Source organism: Nerophis lumbriciformis, linkage group LG33 (assembly GCF_033978685.3).
Source record: "Nerophis lumbriciformis linkage group LG33, RoL_Nlum_v2.1, whole genome shotgun sequence".
Classification (NCBI taxonomy): Eukaryota; Metazoa; Chordata; class Actinopteri; order Syngnathiformes; family Syngnathidae; genus Nerophis; species Nerophis lumbriciformis.
This window is the reverse complement of record NC_084580.2, coordinates 23,140,835-23,160,579: the sequence shown is the minus strand read 5'-3', so window position 1 is coordinate 23,160,579 and position 19,745 is coordinate 23,140,835. Positions and strand designations below refer to the sequence as shown.

General features: G+C 41.2%; 3 protein-coding genes across 5 annotated transcripts in view; 2 read left to right on the top strand and 1 right to left on the bottom strand.

Moving 5' to 3' along the window:
- Positions 1 to 19,745, top strand: part of LOC133575751 (uncharacterized) — a 381,675-nt gene that overhangs the window by 183,996 nt on the left and 177,934 nt on the right. The gene's annotated exons all lie outside the window — the stretch shown is intronic.
- Positions 1 to 19,745, top strand: part of LOC133575684 (uncharacterized) — a 30,808-nt gene that overhangs the window by 2,780 nt on the left and 8,283 nt on the right. Inside the window, exons 2-3 of one of the 2 annotated variants that reach the window (XM_061928419.2) lie at positions 712 to 1,038; positions 2,451 to 4,231. In XM_061928419.2, coding sequence (XP_061784403.2) covers positions 712 to 1,038; positions 2,451 to 3,760 — 1,637 coding nt within the window. In that variant the 3' untranslated portion in view covers positions 3,761 to 4,231. Of the gene's footprint in view, positions 1 to 711; positions 1,039 to 2,450; positions 4,232 to 19,745 lie in introns of those variants that run through there. The other variant, XM_061928422.2, reaches the window with a different exon arrangement.
- LOC133575695 (uncharacterized) overlaps positions 9,522 to 19,745 on the bottom strand; it is a 196,419-nt gene continuing 186,195 nt past the window's right edge. Inside the window, exons 1-2 of one of the 2 annotated variants that reach the window (XM_061928454.1) lie at positions 14,689 to 15,169; positions 9,522 to 10,418 (exon numbers count right to left, since the gene is read on the bottom strand). In XM_061928454.1, coding sequence (XP_061784438.1) covers positions 9,577 to 10,418; positions 14,689 to 14,875 — 1,029 coding nt within the window. In that variant the 5' untranslated portion in view covers positions 14,876 to 15,169 and the 3' untranslated portion in view covers positions 9,522 to 9,576. Of the gene's footprint in view, positions 10,419 to 14,688; positions 15,170 to 19,745 lie in introns of those variants that run through there. The other variant, XM_061928455.1, reaches the window with a different exon arrangement.

Sequence of the window (19,745 nt, the reverse complement as noted above, 5' to 3'; positions counted from 1 at the left end):
TACTTCCTGATTCTGACCTACATGCAACAATAAGTGAAAGTAAACATTTATTTTCAGTAACCAAAGTAGTCAATACTTGATTTATTAAAATAACATAAAGGTGACTGACTTTTCTTCAGCGTGTCGTAGATGGTCTCCAATTCCTAAAGAGGAATTGTTGATGGAGATACTCCATAAAACACCACATAGTAAAACATGTTTTTGGTAAAAGTTATTTTTGGCCCAGCCAACAAAATGACCACAAAAAAGTATTTTGCATGATGACAATAACATACTATGAATGTTTTAAGTGATTTTGTAATTAGATTTTTTTTTTTTCCATGATATTGAAGTTATGCTAATGACTATGTATTTAAAAGATTATGGTTAAGTTTAGAGATAAAGTTTAAGTGTAGTAGGCCGTATACACAATAAAATATTTACACACTTTACATCAGTGAGTGTACAGTTAAGAATCCCTCAATCAATGCTGCCTCGTACTTATAAAAAACTTACCTCCCATCAAATTTCCAAGTCTGTTTTTGTACTCACTTTTGAATTAATTGTAGTGACTGGGACAAGAGGAGGTATTTCCTGCGTATTTATTGGTTGTTTTTCTTCACACTTTTAACACAACACAGGAAATAACACAAATAATGTCATTGTGTTAACAGTGTCAGTCCAAAACTATTTGTATTATCTCTTTATCTTATTTACTTATTTACCCAACAGACGTCCAGCAGCCCCCTCACATTAAAGAGGAAGAGGAGGATACACATCCCCCTCACATTAAAAAGGAAGAGGAGAATCCACACCCCCCTCACATTAAAGAGGAAGAGGAGGATCCACAGCCTCCCCACATTAAAGAGGAAGAAGAGGATCCACAGCCTCCCCACATTAAAGAGGAAGATGAGGAAGTGTGGATCACTCAGGAGGGAGAGTGTCTTCTAGGGCAGGAGGAGGATGATGTCAGCAAGTTTCCACTGACTGTTGTCTCTGTGAAGACTGAAGAGCATGAAGACAAACCACCTGAGTCCTCACAGCTTCATCACAGTCCAAGTAAGCACATATCATTTTATTCTCAGGGCATTCAATCCATCACAACTGGACTGTTCACTTTGTCTTAGAAGACGTTTGTCCTCTCATCCAAGTAGGCTTCATCACTTCATGCTCATAGACTTAAAGTCTTAAATCTAATCATTTGAATTTAGAGGTGAACTGCACTTTTTGGGGAATTTTTTCTGTCGTTCACAATAATTATAAAAGACATAACGATGGATATGTATATCTTTTGAAATCACATTCTAACTCATAAATGTAAATAAAAGTCCACTTGCAATGGAGCCAATGGGAGGTCCTCTATAACCATCCAAAAAGCGCCAACAATACTCCATTTGCATTTCGTGGCTTGAATACCAACCAAGTATTAGTGATATTGTTATTATAAGTGCTAACGCAGACAAACTATTTATAGCTTTACCTACTCAGTGGCCTAGTGGTTAGAGTGTCCGCCCTGAGATCAGTAGGTTGTGAGTTCAAACCCCGGCCGAGTCATACCAAAGACTATAAAAATGGGACCCATTACCTCCCTGCTTGGCACTCAGCATCAAGGGTTGGAATTGGGGGTTAAATCACCAAAAAATATTCCCGGGTGCTGCCACCGCTGTTGCCCACTGCTCCCCTCACCTCCCAGGGGGTGAACAAGGGGATGGGTCAAATGCAGAGGACAAAATTCACCACACCTAATGTGTGTGTGACAATCATTGGTACTTTAACTTTACTTTAGGACTTTTCAAAGTATAGAATACCATCTGCCTTAAACAGAATAGTTTAACTTTGAAAGTAAACTGGATCATTTATTTGGTGTTTATGCATGTTTACGAGCAGATTTTAGCTCAATTGAACAACCTTGTTGTGTAGAAGCCAGGTGGTGGAAACTGACACATTGACTTGAAAACAAAAAACCGAACGAGTGGAAATCCCCAGTTACACTTACAAACATTGCTTGGCAAGATAAATGAAGAAACCATACTTCAAGTTCAGGGCACGAAACAAAAGGAAATACACTTTCAACCCACAACACTCGCAGTGAGCGAACTCGACCACAAGATGGCGCCATAGCAGAGACAACCATACGAAATACAGATTTACACGGTAAACAACCTAATCTTTTCTCCAAGTTTATGCATCAGTAACTGACAATAAAATCACAGGGGGCGCTGGAGCCTATCCCAGCTGCACTCAGGCAGAAGGGAATTAATGGCAATATAGATTTTAGGCCATATTGCCCATCCCTCATAAAAAGTGGTCTTCTTTTCCTGTGAATAATGTTGTAAAGAGCAGTGTGTTTGTTTTCAGGACAATTCATATAATAACTTGATTTTAAAGTACATGTAAACATACTGAATGCCTCATGTGACTGAGCAAATCTGGACATTTCTCAAGCATGTTTGTCATTTTGTGTCCTGCAGACGTCTGCGAAGAACAACTTCTGCCTGAAAAACAGGAGTGTAGCTTCAGGATGGTGAAGGAGGATCCATCAAAGAGGAAGACCAGGCGCCACAGACCCTCTGGCGTCTCTTTTTCCTCTTTGACACAGACCCTGCCCTGTAAAAAGGAAGAGGAAGACTCACTGAACCCCCACATTAAAAAGGAAGAGGAGGAATACAACATCAGTCAGGAGGGAGAGCATATTGAAGGACTGGTAGAGTTCCCAGTGACTGGTGTCCCTGTGAAGAGTGAAGATGATGAGGTCAAAGGTGAAAGTGAGGAGAAGAGAGAGGCGGAGCCTCCAAGCAGCAGCTCAACACAACACATGACAACAGAAGCTGATGGAGACCACTGTGGAGGATCACAAGCAGACAAGCTCTTAGCTCCACTATCAGATAGTGAGGACACAACGTCACACTCTCCTGACACTGATGATGAAGACTCTAAAGATGATAAGACATGTCACACTGACAACACTCACTTCAAATGTTCTCACTGTGACAAAACCTTTAAAAAACATTGTTATCTGAAAAGACACATGAGAATACACACGAAAGAGAACCCTTTTTCATGTTCAATCTGTGGCTTATCTTTTACAAGGAAGGAAAATATGATAGAGCACACAAGAACACACACTCGAGAAAAACCTTTTTGTTGTTCAATCTGTGGCTTATCTTTTACAAGGAAGCAAACCATGAAAGATCACACAAGAACACACAAAGGGGAAAAACCTTTTTCATGTTCTGTGTGTGATTCAAGGTATAAACGAAGTCAAGATTTGAAACGACACCTGAAAAGACACACCGGGGAAAACCGTTTTAAGTGTTCTGTGTGTAATTCAATTTTTGTCCAAGGTGAAAATTTGAAAAGACACATGAGAACACACACAGGAGAAAAACCTTTTTCTTGTTCAATCTGTGGCTTATCTTTTACAAGGAAGGATAGTTTGAATGATCACACGAGAACACACACTGGAGAAATCACTTTTTCCTGTTCAGTGTGTGATTCGAGTTTTGCACGAAGTCGAAATTTGAAAAGACACATGAGAACACACACTGGGAAAAAAGTGTTGAGTTGCAGTGTGTGTGATGAAAGATTCTCTCATGAGTACCAACTTAACAAACACAACTGTGCTGGTGAGAGCAGCAGCAGTAAAATAGAAAAGCGCTCCGCAGACCTCCACCAGGCCAAATCTCCCAGTAGTAAAGCATCCTTCAAAAGAAAGCTGAATCCAAATGATGATCAGGATCAACACCAAAATCTAATCACTTGTTCCTTATCCCATTTCTGACATGTCCTGAAAGTTTCATTAGCATCTGACTATACTTTTTTTTTGTTATGATTCCAACTAAATGACAATTAATCAAGCCCCAAAACCACTTTTAGTTACTTTTCAATTACTTCAATCACTAACATGTAAATATGTTTCTTAGTTACACAACCTGGAAAACAACATCCACACAACAGTTTATATTTATTATTCATTCTTGCTAATGTATTTAGTTGTGTACTAACATCAATGTGTATTTCTGCTAATATTTAAGAAGTGATGCTGATGTTATGGTTCAGTGTGCCCCTTCACAGGCTTGCTGTCTCCAAAACAAGTCTCCACCACGGTGGTGCCAGCGGTCCTAGTACTTGTACACTATACAATATAATTATGCACACCTTTTGTAAGATAGGCATTTTTGTTTGTACAATCAATTTGAAACCAGCACTGTATCCTTTGCATGTGACCTTGTAGAATAAAATGTCTGTTTTTTATGACTAATGATCTGATTCTTTGAGATGTTTTAACAAAAATAAAAGTCTATTATTTCAATTGGTGCGGTGACCCAGATTGGTTGACACTGAGGACTTGAAATGTGTTATTTTGCAGGAGATCTAGGCCCCTATTGTACTCAGTTTGTGCGACTAATTGAAGTTTATTGATAAAGACTTTAACCACAGGTGCCTTGAAGGGCTGCATGAACCACAAGGACATAACTGGTCTGATGTCATGTCTCACAACGGTCGTTAATGACTTGGAGATGGTCCTCCTTGTGAGTCATGAAGCGCATTGTCATCAGCGAAAGAGCCTTGACGATGACTTTTTCTTGTGTCTTTGTCTTTGCAGTGAAACGGATCCGTCTTGGCGGTATTTAATGTAGAAGCCAATGTCAAGGTCTTTGATAGCATGGAGGATGACTTGTGTGAAGAAGAGGTTGAAGGTTGACACCATTACTGATCCCAAAGCTGCCAGTATAGTCGCCGTTTGAGAGGACCTGACCAATCAAATGATCGTGAGAGAGCCTTATCAACATTGTGAACTTTTCTGGGCTGCCCAATTTTGCCAACAGAGACCAGAGTGCTTCACGATTCACTGTCAAAAGCCTTGGTTAGGTCCACAAATACCTACAGCTCCATCTGTTGCTCAATACACTTTTCTGAGAGTTGGGGTTTCACAAATAACAGGTTAACAGTGATTCTGCACGGACAGAAACCACATTGTGCTTCTGGGAGGCGATTCTCAGAAATGACATCCGTTAGTCTGTTTTAGCAGGACACAAGCTCGGCTCTTTCCAGTAATAGAGTGAAGCGATATACCTCTAGTTACTACAGTCCAACTTTCTATCCTTTTTTAAAACATAATATGACAAGGTCAGGCTACGTATCTCCTTTGTCCCAACTGGTTAGCAGGATAGCGTGAAATGCCTTGAAGGCTTGTACACTTGTACCATTCTGAACTGGTGCTTTACCACAGTGTGTCTGGTCCATAGCAGTTCTCACTTCCCCCCAGTAGGAGGGAGGTACAAGCACACCTGAGTTGGCTTTTGTGGTATCTGTTGTAATGCCTCTTGGTCAACAGAATGTGGTCTGTTGAACTGACTAAAGAGTTATTCCCAACGCCCACTGATACAAGATTTGCTCTTTAATTTGGTGGATGCATCAACAGAGAGAGGGTGTGCAGTGCCCCCTTTGGCTGGACCGAAGATGGATTTGAGACGGCTGAAGAGCTGGATTCCCTCAGCTTTTGACTCCAACCAAATGTCTTGCATAGAGCAAAACTCTCTTCAGATTTTGGCTTGACAGTCTTTGAACCTGTCATGTTCGGATCCACAGGTCGCAATAAGTCGCGCCTGTACAGCTATGTCATACTCATCAAACCAGTCTTTGTGAATTCTCTGCTTCTTGCCAAACACAGCTTGTGCAGTCGCTGTTACTATGTCCCTGAACTGGGTCCATTTGTCAATCAATCAATCAATGTTTATTTATATAGCCCTAAATCACAAGTGTCTCAAAGGGCTGCACAAGCCACAACGACATCCTCGGTACAAAGCCCACATAAGGGCAAGGAAAAATTCACCCCAGTGGGACGTCGATGTGAATGACTATGAGAAACCTTGGAGAGGACCGCATATGTGGGTAACCCCCCCCCCCCCCCCCCCCCCCCTCCCCCTCTAGGGGAGACCGAATGCAATGGATGTCGAGTGGGTCTGACATAATATTGTGAGAGTCCAGTCCATAGTGGATCCAACATAATAGTAAGAGTCCAGTCCACAGTGGGGCCAGCAGGACACCATCCCAAGCGGAGACGGGTCAGCAGCGCAGAGATGTTCCCAGCCGATGCACAGGCGAGCGGTCCACCCCGGGTCCCGACTCTGGACAGCCAGCACTTCATCCATGGCCATCGGACCTGTGCCCCCCCCCCCCCCCCCCCCTCCTCCACAAGGAAGAGGGGAGCAGAGGAGAAAAGAAAAGAAACGGCAGATCAACTGGTCTAAAAGGGGGGTCTATTTAAAGGCTAGAGTATACAAATGAGTTTTAAGATGGGACTTAAATGCTTCTACTGAGGTAGCATCTCTAACTGTTACCGGGAGGGCATTCCATAGTACTGGAGCCCCAATAGAAAACGCTCTATAGCCCGCAGACTTTTTTTGGGCTCTGGGAATCACTAATAAGCCGGAGTTCTTTGAACGCAGATTTCTTGCCGGGACATATGGTACAATACAATCGGCAAGATAGGACGGCGCTAGACCGTGTAGTATTTTATACGTAAGTAGTAAAACCTTAAAGTCACATCTTAAGTGCACAGGAAGCCAGTGCAGGTGAGCCAGTATATGTATATAAAGGTATATACAGTATAGGCGTAATATGATCAAACTTTCTTGTTCTTGTCAAAAGTCTAGCAGCCGCATTTTGTACCAACTGTAATCTTTTAATGCTAGACATAGGGAGACCCGAAAATAATACGTTACAGTAGTCGAGACGAGACGTAACGAACGCATGAATAATGATCTCAGCGTCGCTAGTGGATAAAATAGAATGCATTTTAGCGATACTACGGAGATGAAAGAAGGCCGTTTTAGTAACACTCTTAATGTGTGACTCAAAGGAGAGAGTTGGGTCGAAGATAATACCCAGATTATTTACCTAATCGCCTTGCGTAATTGTTTGGTTGTCAAATGTTAAGGTGGTATTATTAAATAAATGTCGGTGTTTAGCAGGACCGATAATCAGCATTTCCGTTTTCTTGGCGTTGAGTTGCAAGAAGTTAGCGGACATCCATTGTTTAATTTCATTAAGACACGCCTCCAGCTGACTACAATTCGGCGTGTTGGTCAGCTTTAGGGGCATGTAGAGTTGGCTGTCATCAGCATAACAATGAAAGCTACCACCGTATTTGCGTATGATGTCGCCTAGTGGCAGCATGTAGATGCTACAGAGTGCAGGGCCAAGAACCGAACCCTGAGGAACTCCGCACGTTTCCTTAACATAGTCCGAGGTCACATTATTATGGGAGACGCATTGCATCCTGTCAGTAAGATAAGAGTTAAACCACGACAAAGCTAAGTCTGACATACCAATACGTGTTTTGATACGCTCTAATAAAATATTATGATCGACGGTATCGAAAGCAGCGCTAAGATCAAGAAGCAGCAACAAAGATGACGCATCAGAATCCATCGTTAGCAGTAGATCATTAGTCATTTTTGCGAGGGCTGTCTCCGTAGAGTGATTTGCCCTGAAACCGGATTGAAAAGGTTCACAGAGATTGTTAGACACTAAGTGTTCATTTAGCTGCTGTGCGACAATTTTTTTGAGGATTTTCGAAATAAACGGAGGTTTGACACCTCGGTAGTTTACCATGAGGTCAGGATCGAGGTTAGGTCTTTTGAGTAGAGGATGAATAACCGCTTTTTTGAATGCTAGGGGAACAGTGCCAGAGGAAAGTGATAAGTTTATAATATTTAGCACTGATGGACCTAATAATACAAAAAGCTCCTTGATAAGTTTCCCAGGAAGTGGGTCAAGTAAACATGTTGTTTGTTTTATCCCACTTACACGCTGTAATAGTTCCTCTAATGTTATTTCATCAAAAAGACAGAGACTATTTTGTATTGCAGTATCTGTCGTATATACAGTCGTATCTGTCTTAATAGAACCCAGTTGTAGCTGGGATGCGTTGTCTTTAATCTCCTTTCTAATGAGTTCAATTTTCTTATTAAAGAAATTCATAAAGTCATCTGCCGAGTGGGTGGATTTATTGGGAAGAGTCCCTTGTTGGGTTAGAGATGCTACTGTACTAAACAAAAATTTAGTGTCGTTTTTGTTGAGGCGGGTGAGATTTGAGTAATATTTAGCTTTAGCTAAGGTAAGCATGCCTTTATAAGTTATTAAACTATCACTCCATGCTTGATGGAAAACCTCAAGTTTAGTTGGGCGCCATTTGCGTTCCAGCTTTCTACATGATAATTTATGAGCTCTAGTTTCTTCTGTAAACCATGGGGTATGCCTTTTAGGGGCCCTTTTTTGTTTTAGCGGTGCTATACTATCAATGGTTTCGCGCAGGGCATTGCCAAAGTTGTTAGTGAGGTTATCATTAGAGCCGACATAATTTGGGAATGGTGCCATTACCGAAGGCAGTAGGTCAGCAAGAGTCATCGTTGTGGCAGCATTAATGTTGCGGCTGCTATAGCAGTTATTATTATTATTATTAGCTTTTTGACAATGAGTCAGAACTTCAAATTTTATAAGGTAATGATCGGACATTAATTTAGTATACGGGAGTACCATAACTTTGGAGGTGGTGACACCCCTGACAATATCACTGTCATGTTACTCTTTATAGTTAATTACATTAATTAGTAAATTAAGAAAATATTTACTGGGTCCTGCTGCTAGTTCACTCTTTTGTGGTGTCATTTTGCTAGTAGTTAAGGAAATTATTTGATCTTAAATATATAAATAATCCTCCATATTGGCAGCCATAGTGATTCATTTATTCAGCAGAGCAATACAACTTGGATCTGACAAAAAAAGTAAACACAAATGCTGTCTTCCGCACTGATAAAACATGATAGCAACATGCATCTGCTAGCTCATGATCGCCCCCACTTCTCAGTGTGGCGAGTTGGAGTACTACAAGAGGCACTCTAATACAGTGCTTAAATCTGTATTTTTAGTCTTATTATCAAGGAATAATGAGGTCACACTTATATTAAAACATTAATACTAAGGTTTCGTCCAGTAGTGAACGGGTGATGTCTGATGATGATGATGACAACCCTTTCCACAGACTACACACACACATCAGAAACATAAATCTCAGAAGCCTACAACAATATATTTGAATAAGACTTTAGGATTAAAAGTGAAGATGTGAGGTGAAATAAGTACAAATGCAGCAATAAAAACAAGCAACTCCACTCACGATGGCTCTAAAGTTCAGTGATGTGTTGCTAACTTCAGCCTTTTTCGTCTTTGTTGATGTTTTGCAGTAGTTAACATCCATGATGTAACAATGCTGCTAATCTACCAGAGTCCACATTTTGTTAACCAATTTAGTCATTCATACTTTTGATTGGATAATAACATCAATAAGATGCAATTGAAAAAATGTGTGGTTTTATAAGAGACGAAAACACCCCAAATGAAAATAAAAAGATGTCCTCTCTTTAAAGATGAGAAGAATAAAAATAGTAGCTACATATATAATATTCAATAAATGAACACAACTTAAAAAGTAACTACAGGACAACATATAAGACTAGAAGATGAGAAGCACTACATCAAATATACATTCATATTAAACATGCGGGGTTTTTAAACTACATTTAGCACATTTTAAATCCCTGCAGCTTCCATGACTGTTACACACTTGTGTTTACTGACCTGCTGCTTGAACCTGAACGTCTTCTCACACACAGTGCAACTAAACGGTTTCTCTCCAGTGTGCGTTCTCATGTGTGTGGTCATGTGATTATTTCTGGAGAAACACTTGTTACAAACGGAGCAAGTAAAAGGTTTCTCTCCAGTGTGTGTTCTCATGTGTAACATAATTTCATACTTAGTGTTGAATCGTTTAGCACAAGCTGAGCAAGCAAAAGGTTTCTCCCCAGTGTGTGTTCTCATGTGTCTGGTCATGTCAAGCTTTCTGGAGAAACTCTTCTTACAAACCGAGCAAGTAAAAGGTTTCTCTCCAGTGTGTGTTCTCATGTGTTCTCTGAAATTGGTCTTCCGTCTAAATGATTTCCCACATTCAGAGCAGTCAAAGTGTTTGTTGTTAGTGTGATGTCTCGTATCACCTTGAGAGTCATTTTTACTCTCCAAAGGTTTTTGGATGTGGTCACTGTGATCAGAAGAGTCTGACATCATGTGGTCCATGTCTGACAGTGGAGCAAAGATGCTGTCTGGTTCTGACTTTATATCTTCACAATGCTCTCCATCAGCTTCTGTGATGTGTTGACTTACAAGCTCCGCCCCTCTGTTCTCCTCACTTTGACTGTGATGAAGCTGTAAGGACTGAGCCTCATCTTCCTCATTAGCCTCCTCCAACCTTTGAAGCTGCTCCCACAGTTCCTCCTCTTCCTCTTTAATGTGTGGCTCCTTCTGTCCCACACTGGAGCTCCACTCCTGCTGCTTGGAGGGAATCTCTTCTTGACTCTCTGCTGACACCTGCTGGACGTCTGCAGAACATAAAACACAAATGAGGCGTTACTGTATTGAAGTTTGCAGTATTCAAACTATTGGCATGTGAGGTAGGGTAAATAGACAGTGATGGGCAAGCTACCTGGACAGTGTAGTAAGCTAAGCTACAAGTTACTCTCAATTAAATGTAGCTAAGCCATCCTCAGAGAATTGTAGCAATTGTCGGAGGCAGATATTTACATATATCCGAATTTAAGTGTTACTACTTTTATTTCATAGTCATATTTGAAAACAGCTTGTGTTCTTCCAATTGTGGTCTTTTGGTTGTCTGCAAAACTGTGTGCTTAACCTTGAATGAGGAATGTTAGAGAGAGCGATAATAAGCATTTGTTTTGATTAGAGAGAGGAAGGAGGGGAGAGGGTTTTGGGTCGGAAAGGCAGACCATTTTGGCGGCGCGATAGAATGTTCTATGCTGGACTGGTCTCAAAAATATATATATCTGCAAAGCTTTGCCAATATATTACAAAATCCCTATTCTGTCTCTGGTGGTTTTTCAACTCAGCTTTAAGTGTCGTAAAGAGCTTGGGAGCGACTTGTGACTTGAATTCCCTGGGAGGAACAACTGGTCTCAAACGCAACACAAGCTACACTGCAAAAGTAGCTGGCCACATCAAAGCTACATTTAACAGCATTTCTATCTATTGGCCCGCATGCTAATGTAACTGAGAGTGTAGAAATGGACCCAGTGAGAGAAGTACATGTCTTCAACTCATCACTGAGCTTGTTCCACCATTTAACTCCTAAAACTGAAATACATTTGTATTTTATATTCCTTCTTGCTTTACCTATTTCAAAAATCAATATCCCCCGTAAATTATAGTTTTCTCCTCTTAATTTAAATAACCTAAGAATACAAGCTGGAAGACTGTTGTTCTTTACTCCAAACATCATTTCCAAGGTTTTTAAAAACTCAATATCTGAACATTTTAACACATTAGAACTCATAAATAATGGATTGGTATGTTCATAGTAGCACGCTTTGTGTATTATTCTAATGACCCTTTTTTGAAGTTTAATTATTGGGTCCATTTATAAACATTTCCCCAAACTTCAACACAATATGTTAAATATGGAAAAATGAAAGAATAATATAACATATGCAGACATGTCTTATTCAGCATGTGTCTTACTTTATAAACAATAGCAACGGATTTGGATATTTTTCCCTTTATATATTCAACATAATTTATGATCCATTATTATTCCCAAGAATTTAGTTTCATATACTCTATCAATTTCCACTTGATTTCGTTTTAATTTTGCTTCACAATTTGTCCTTGTGTAACCACTAAACACCATACATTTAGTTTTCTTATCTACTCCGTCCTACGTGTCTGTGTCCGTGACGTAAACAAGTTGACAGATAGCTAACATGAAGATCCCAAGGAAAGGGAAGAAAGAGTCTAGGCCTTTTATCTTTAAAGGGGAACATTATCATCAGACCTATGTAAGCGTCAATATATACCTTGATGTTGCAGAAAAAAGACCATATATTTTTTTAACCGATTTCCGAACTCTAAATGGGTGAATTTTGGCGAATTAAATGCCTTTCTATTATTTGCTCTCGGAAGCAATCCGCCATTTTCTCAAACACCGAGTCAAATCAGCTCTGTTATTTTCCGTTTTTTCGACTGTTTTCCGTACCTTGGAGACATCATGCCTCGTCGGTGTGTTGTCGGAGGGTGTAACAACACGAACAGGGACGGATTCAAGTTGCACCAGTGGCCCAAAGATGCGAAAGTGGCAAGAAATTGGACGTTTGTTCCGCACACTTTACCGACGAAAGCTATGCTACGACAGAGATGGCAAGAATGTGTGGATATCCTGCGACACTCAAAGCAGATGCATTTCCAACCATAAAGTCAAAGAAATCTGCCACCAGACCCCCATTGAATCTGCCGGAGTGTGTGAGCAATTCATGGACAAAGGACCTCGGTAGCACGGCAAGCAATGGCGGCAGTTTGTTCCCGCAGACGAGCGAGCTAAACACCCTGGATGTCTTGGCTCACACCGTCCCGAAGATGATCAAGAGAAGAATATCGACCCTAGCTTCCCTGGCCTGCTGACATCAACTCCAAAACTGGACAGATCAGCTTTCAGGAAAAGAGCGTGGATGAGGGTATGTCTACAGAATATATTAATTGATGAAAACTGGGCTGTCTGCACTCTCAAAGTGCATGTTGTTGCCAAATGTATTTCATATGTTGTAAACCTAGTTCATAGTTGTTAGTTTCCTTTAATGCCAAACAAACACATACCAATCGTTGGTTAGAAGGCGATCGCCGAATTCGCCCTCGCTTTCTCCCGTGTCGCTGGCTGTCGTGTCGTTTTCGTCGGTTTCGCTTGCATACGGTTCAAACCGATATGGCTCAATAGCTTCAGTTTCTTCTTCAATTTCGTTTTCGCTACCTGCCTCCACACTACAACCATCCGTGTCAATACATGCGTAATCTGTAGAATCGCTTAAGCCGCTGAAATCCGAGTCTGAATCCGAGCTAATGTCGCTATAGCTTGCTGTTCTATGCGCCATGTTTGTTTGTGTTGGCATCACTATGTGACGTCACAGGAAAATGGACGGGTGTATATAACGATGGTTAAAATCAGGCACTTTGAAGCTTTTTTTTAGGGATATTGCGTGATGTGTAAAATTTTGAAAAAAACTTCGAAAAATAAAATAAGCCACTGGGAACTGATTTTTAATGGTTTTAACCCTTCTGAAATTGTGACATACCCTCATCCGCGCTCTTTTCCTGAAAACTGATCTGTCCAGTTTTGGAGTTGATGTCAGCAGGCCAGGGAAGCTAGGGTCGATATTCTTCTCTTGATCATCTTCGGTGGCATAAGGGACGGTGTGAGCCAAGACATCCAGGGGGTTTAGCTCGCTCGTCTGCGGGAACAAACTGCCGCCATTTCTTGCCATGCTACCGAGGTCCTTTGTCCCTGAATTGCTCACACACTCCGGCAGATTCAATGGGGGTCTGGCGGCAGATTTCTTTGACTTTATGGTTGGAAATGCATCTGCTTTGAGTGTCGCAGGATATCCACACATTCTTGCCATCTCTGTCGTAGCATAGCTTTCGTCGGTAAAGTGTGCGGAACAAACGTCCAGTTTCTTGCCACTTTCGCATCTTTGGGCCACTGGTGCAACTTGAATCCGTCCCTGTTCGTGTTGTTACACCCTCCGACAACACACCGACGAGGCATGATGTCTCCAAGGTACGGAAAACAGTCGAAAAAACGGAAAATAACAGAGCTGATTTGACTCGGTGTTTGAGAAAATGGCGGATTGCTTCCCGATGTGACGTCACAACGCTCCGAGAGCGAATACTAGAAAGGCGTTTAATTCGCCAAAATTCGCCCATTTAGAGTTCGGAAATCGGTTTAAAAAATATATGGTCTTTTTTCTGCAACATCAAGGTATATATTGACGCTTACATAGGTCTGGTGATAATGTTCCCCTTTAAGATCAGATGCCTCCAACGTATTCTTGGCATCACATGGCAGGACCGAGTTCCTCATACGGACATCTTGCAGCGCACTGAGTCCACAAGCATAGAGGCCTCCCTGGCACAGCGACAACTCCGGTGGGTTGGTCACACCATCCGGATGCCAGGACACCGATTGCCTCGTCAGATGCTTTATGGTCAGCTCCTTTCAGCCAGCAGAAATCCCGGAGGACAAAAGCTGCGGTACAAAGACCAACTGAAAGGGATATTGAAGAGGTGCAACATCAAACCCCACAAACTTGAGACAGCTGCAGCCAATCGATCGCTGTGGTGTTCGCTGTGCCATGACGGGGTCATGTATCTGGAGGAGTGTCGGAACCAACACCGGAGGGATCAGCGGAGGCGAAGAAACCACCCTGCAGTTCCAGAACCATCCCAGCCCCCTGATCCAGGCCTGACATGTCCCCACTGTGGCAGGACGTGTGGTTCCAGGATCGGACTTCATAGTCATATGGAGTGGCATCGTCGCCAGCAACGATAGCCACCGACCAGAGCAACAAAATGGAAGCTACGTCATCTTCGACTACGATGGACCGCCTAAGCAAGCTGTGTGTGTGTTCTAATAAACCACCAATACTAACAAGCTCGTCATTTATTTTAGTTTTTACTTTAAGCAAGTTGCAAACAAGACACTTTAATGCTTGTGGCCACTGTGCTTAGATGATTTATTAAACATGTCACGTTCTTGTTAATAATCAAATAGAGAGTTAGTAAATATGTGAGAGTAAGAAGTAAACAAACCTGTGCCGTGTAACACAACTTGATGTTTCTTGAAAACAGCGTCCAGTAGTCGATTGTTCTCCTCTTTTGTTCTAGCAAGTTCCGCCTCGTATTCCGCTATCGTTCTTTCTAACACTGCAAATATTTCTTCAGCGGCAGCAGTTAGTCGCTGATCCACCAACGCTCTCAACATGTGTAATGTAGACATTTTCACACAATCACAACACTTTACTCTCACACTTGATCTCTACTTAGCGATGTGTTGATAACTTCTGTTAGCAGCTAACAAGCTAAGCTAACTAGCGAGCTAAGCTAACTAACAATAAACGAGCAGGAGAAGCAGCAAAGTGCTTCTCGCGCACCGAGACGATTTTATCCTTGAATGAATAATTAAATATGTATTTTATATGACATTAATATTTCCAAACTGGAGGACAAATAATGACACTGCTTATTTCTTTCTGCGTCGATGTGCTTTCACGACAGTTCGCACACTTGACGGTACCACTCTGCTCTCGCGAGATGTGTCATGCGCAGGAGAGTCAAAGGAACGTTGTTGTTTGTTTGCATATCAAGACAGACTGATATATAATAATAACGAAAATATTTAACACCAAAATATTTGTATAATAAATATAGTCATACATATTGTATTCGTATAAAATTATATATACATACACATTTACACACGTATACTTAATGTTTACATATATGTGTGTGTGTACGAAAGCCTATTGTGTGCCGTTAACCAGTTCCTGTGTCTTTAAATTGATAGGTCAATCTGTGACGTCATTGTCAGAATAGCCGGTTTCAATCAAATCAAATCAAATCAAATCAACTTTATTTATAGAGCACATTTAAAATTTACCACAGGGGTAGCCAAAGTGCTGTACAATGAGCAGGTTAAAAGATAAAACGAGTACCGAGCAAACACAACACAACACAAACAGAACACGATAAAAAATAAATAATTAAAATAGAATTAATAAAAACATAAAAACATAAAAACAGGATCACGGCAGGTGTATTATGGGGCGCCATTGCAGGATGGATATCACTCAGTGTTAAAAGCCATGGAATAAAAGTATGTTTTTAAGAGAGATTTAAAAACAGGAAGAGATGAGGCTTGTCTAACACTCAGGGGTAGGTCGTTCCAGAGCTTGGGAGCAGCAACGGCGAAAGCTCTGTCACCTCTAAGCTTCAGCCTTGTGTCAGGGACCGTCAACAGCAGCTGATCGGCTGATCTTAAGGATCGGGTGGGGCAGTAAGGCTGAAGGAGGTCGGAGAGATAGGTTGGCGCGAGGTTGTTTAGACATTTAAAAACAAATAAAAGGAGTTTAAAATGTATTCGGTAACGCACAGGGAGCCAGTGAAGGGACGCTAAAATAGGGGTGATGTGCTCACGTCTGCGGGTCTGTGTTAGCAGACGAGCAGCAGAGTTCTGCACGAGCTGCAGGCGGGCGAGGGAGGCCTGGCTAATGCCTACATACAGGGCATTACAATAATCAAGACGAGTCGAGATAAAAGCGTGGATTAATTTCTCAAGATCATGTCTTGATAGAAGCTATTGGCGTAATTGATAAAAGCTTTTTTGAACGACGCTGCTGATTTGTTTTTCGAATTTAAAATCTGAGTCAAACTTTACCCCCAGGTTTGTGACAGAGTCGCTGAGATACGGGGTCAGAGTGCCGAGGTCCACGTTGGGGGAGGGAGAGCGACTTGGACCGAACAACATAACTTCTGTTTTATCTTCATTTAGGCTCAGGAAGTTAGCTGAAAGCCAGACTTTGATGTCGTGCAGGCAGTCAATAAGACGTTGAACCGTGTTATTTTGTGCCATGGGAAAATAAATCTGGCAATCATCGGCATAAAAATGAAATGCAATACTGTACTTCCTAAAAATAGAACCAAGGGGGAGAAGGTAAAGCGCAAATAAAATCCATGGTGGCAGCCAGTCTTGTGTGCGTTGACGACTAAATGTAAGTTTTGTCACATACTGTGAATGTCGTGCCTTGCTACTTCTGCACATGTTTGGTGCATCGTATGCTAAGCTCAGTTGTTTTGGGGTCAACTGAGAGATAATTAGTCTCGTTGACGGCGTTTACATTCACCAGTAGTTTATTTAACGTCATTGCAACTGCGATGGCGGAGTTTGGCCTTTAGATGGCGACAGAGACCACATAATCGCCATGTATGGCTCTGAAGCTTAGACACTTGTTTGAAGTTCATGCATAGTTAAATGCAGTATATATGTTGTTGTTATGCACACCTTTATATTATATTATGTATGCATATACATTTATATTGCTGCATATTAATGAGTATATAATTGGATTGTAATTTTTCCTCTTTTCTCCATTTGTTTAGACCACACACACAGACACACACATACACACACACACACACACACACACACACACACACACACACACACACACACTCTCACACCATACCTGCCCAATCACGTTATAACTATAGAATGATGGAGGGCGAGTTCTTGGTTTCTTATGTGGGTTTATTGTTAGGCAGTTTCATTAACGTCCTCCCAGCGTGGCAACAACACACAACAACAGCAGTCACTTTTTTGTATACCGTAAAGCAGTTCGTCTGCCGTAAACAGCAATGTTGTGACACTCTTAAACAGGACAATACTGCCATCTAGTGCATTTGATGAAAGCACTCATCAGAGAGGGTGTTCAGCGTGGTTCGAAAAATAGTGACAGAGAATAGAACAAGGATGGACAATTCAACCCTTATTTCAACAATGAGTAGATGAGTGTTATGTGTGTGTATATGTGTAAATAAATCCATCCATCCATCCATCCATCTTCTTCCGCTTATCCGAGGTCGGGTCGCGGGGGCAGCAGCCTAAGCAGGGAAGCCCAGACTTCCCTCTCCCCAGCCACTTCGTCCAGCTCCTCCCGGGGGATCCCGAGGCGTTCCCAGGCCAGCCGGGAGACATAGTCTGCCCAACGTGTCCTGGGTCTTCCCCGTGGCCTCCTACCGGTCGGACGTGCCCTAAACACCTCCCGAGGGAGGCGTTCGGGTGGCATCCTGACCAGATGCCCAAACCACCTCATCTGGCTCCTCTCGATGTGGAGGAGCAGTGGCTTTACTTTGAGCTCCTCCCGGATGACAGAGCTTCTCACCCTATCTCTAAGGGAGAGCCCCGCCACCCGGCGGAGGAAACTCATTTCGGCCGCTTGTACCCGTGATCTTGTCCTTTCGGTCATAACCCAAAAATAAATAAATAAATGAACACTGAAATTCAAGTATTTATTTTATTTATATATATATATATATATATATATATATATATATATATATATATATATATATATATATACATATATATATATATATATATATATATATATATATATATATATATATATATATATATATAATTTTTTTTAAAAGAAAGAAAAAATATATATATATATGGCTAGAATTCACTGAACGTCAAGTATTTCTTATATATATATATATATATATATATATATATATATATATATATATATATATATATATATATATATATATATATATATGAAATACTTGACTTGGTGAATTCTAGCTGTAAATATACTCCTCCCATTTTAGCCACGCCCCCAACCACGCCCCCGTCCGACCACCTCCCGAAATCGGAGGTCTTAAGGTTGGCAAGTATATATATATATATATATATATTTGGCACTTAATTGCAGTATAAATAGTATAATATATTATTTGACACATTTAATTTAGTAATACTTGGTACGTAAAATAAAGAAAATATAATGTAATATGATACAACATATATATGGGCAGCTTATTCCCTTCAGGGTCGCGGGGGGCGCTGGAGCCTATCTCAGCTACAATCGGGCGGAAGGTGGTGTACACCCTAGACAAGTCGCCACCTCATCGCAGGGCGTATGGATATATATATATATATATATATATATATATATATATATATATATATATATATATATATATATATATATATATATGGTGGCGACTTGTCTAGGGTGTACCCCGCCTTCCGCCCGATTGTAGCTGAGATAGGCTCCAGCGCCCCCCGCGACCCCTAAGGGAATAAGCGGTAGTAAATGGATGGATGGATGGATATATATATATATATAAAACATCCATGCATCCGTTTTCTACCAATTGTCCCGTCGCAGTGGGGCTGGAGCCTATCCCAGCTGCACTCGGGTGGAATGCCACCTCATCACAGAGCCAACACAGACAACATTCACACACTCGGGATCCTTTAGTGTTACCAATCAACCTATCCCCAGGTGCATGTCTGTGGTGGTGGGAAGAAGCCGCAGTACCAGGAGAGAAACAATAGAACATAATATATCATACTTGCCAACCTTGAGACCTCCGATTTCGGGAGGTGGGGGGTGGGGCGGGGGCGTGGTCGGGGGTGGGACGGGGGGCGTGGTTGGGGGCGTGGTTAAGATATATATATATATAAGAAATACTTGACTTTCAGTGAATTCTAGCTATATATATATATATATATATATATATATATATATAAAAATAAAATAAATACTTGAATTTCAGTGTTCATTTACAAACTACAACTCACAAACACTTTAGAGTTAGGCTCCACCATCAGAATGTGTACTTAAACTTATAAAGATCACATGGATATTATTCAGTGAGTCAAACTAACCTGTTATACAGGAGGAAAAAAGCACACAGGACGTTTCAATTGTTCACAGACTGGTCGCGCTCATCAGAATGACAAGACACTTCCGGTCTGCAGGCGATAACATTCAATTGGGAAGAAACGCCCTACTGCCCCCTACTGACCAATGTGAGTACTGATAAATGTGTAATGACAGCTCCAAAAACGAATTCAAACCACAAAATAAAATAAATAAATCAACATAAAAATGTGACACATTATGGGTGGGTCACATATGCATGTACAGTAGATGGCAGTATTGTCCTGTTTAAGAGTGTCACAACATTGCTGTTTATGGCAGACGAACTGCTTTACGGTAGACACTGTTGTTGTGTGTTGTCAACACGTCACTCAGGTCCGCCTGAATTTCGGGAGTTTTTCGGGAGAAAATTTG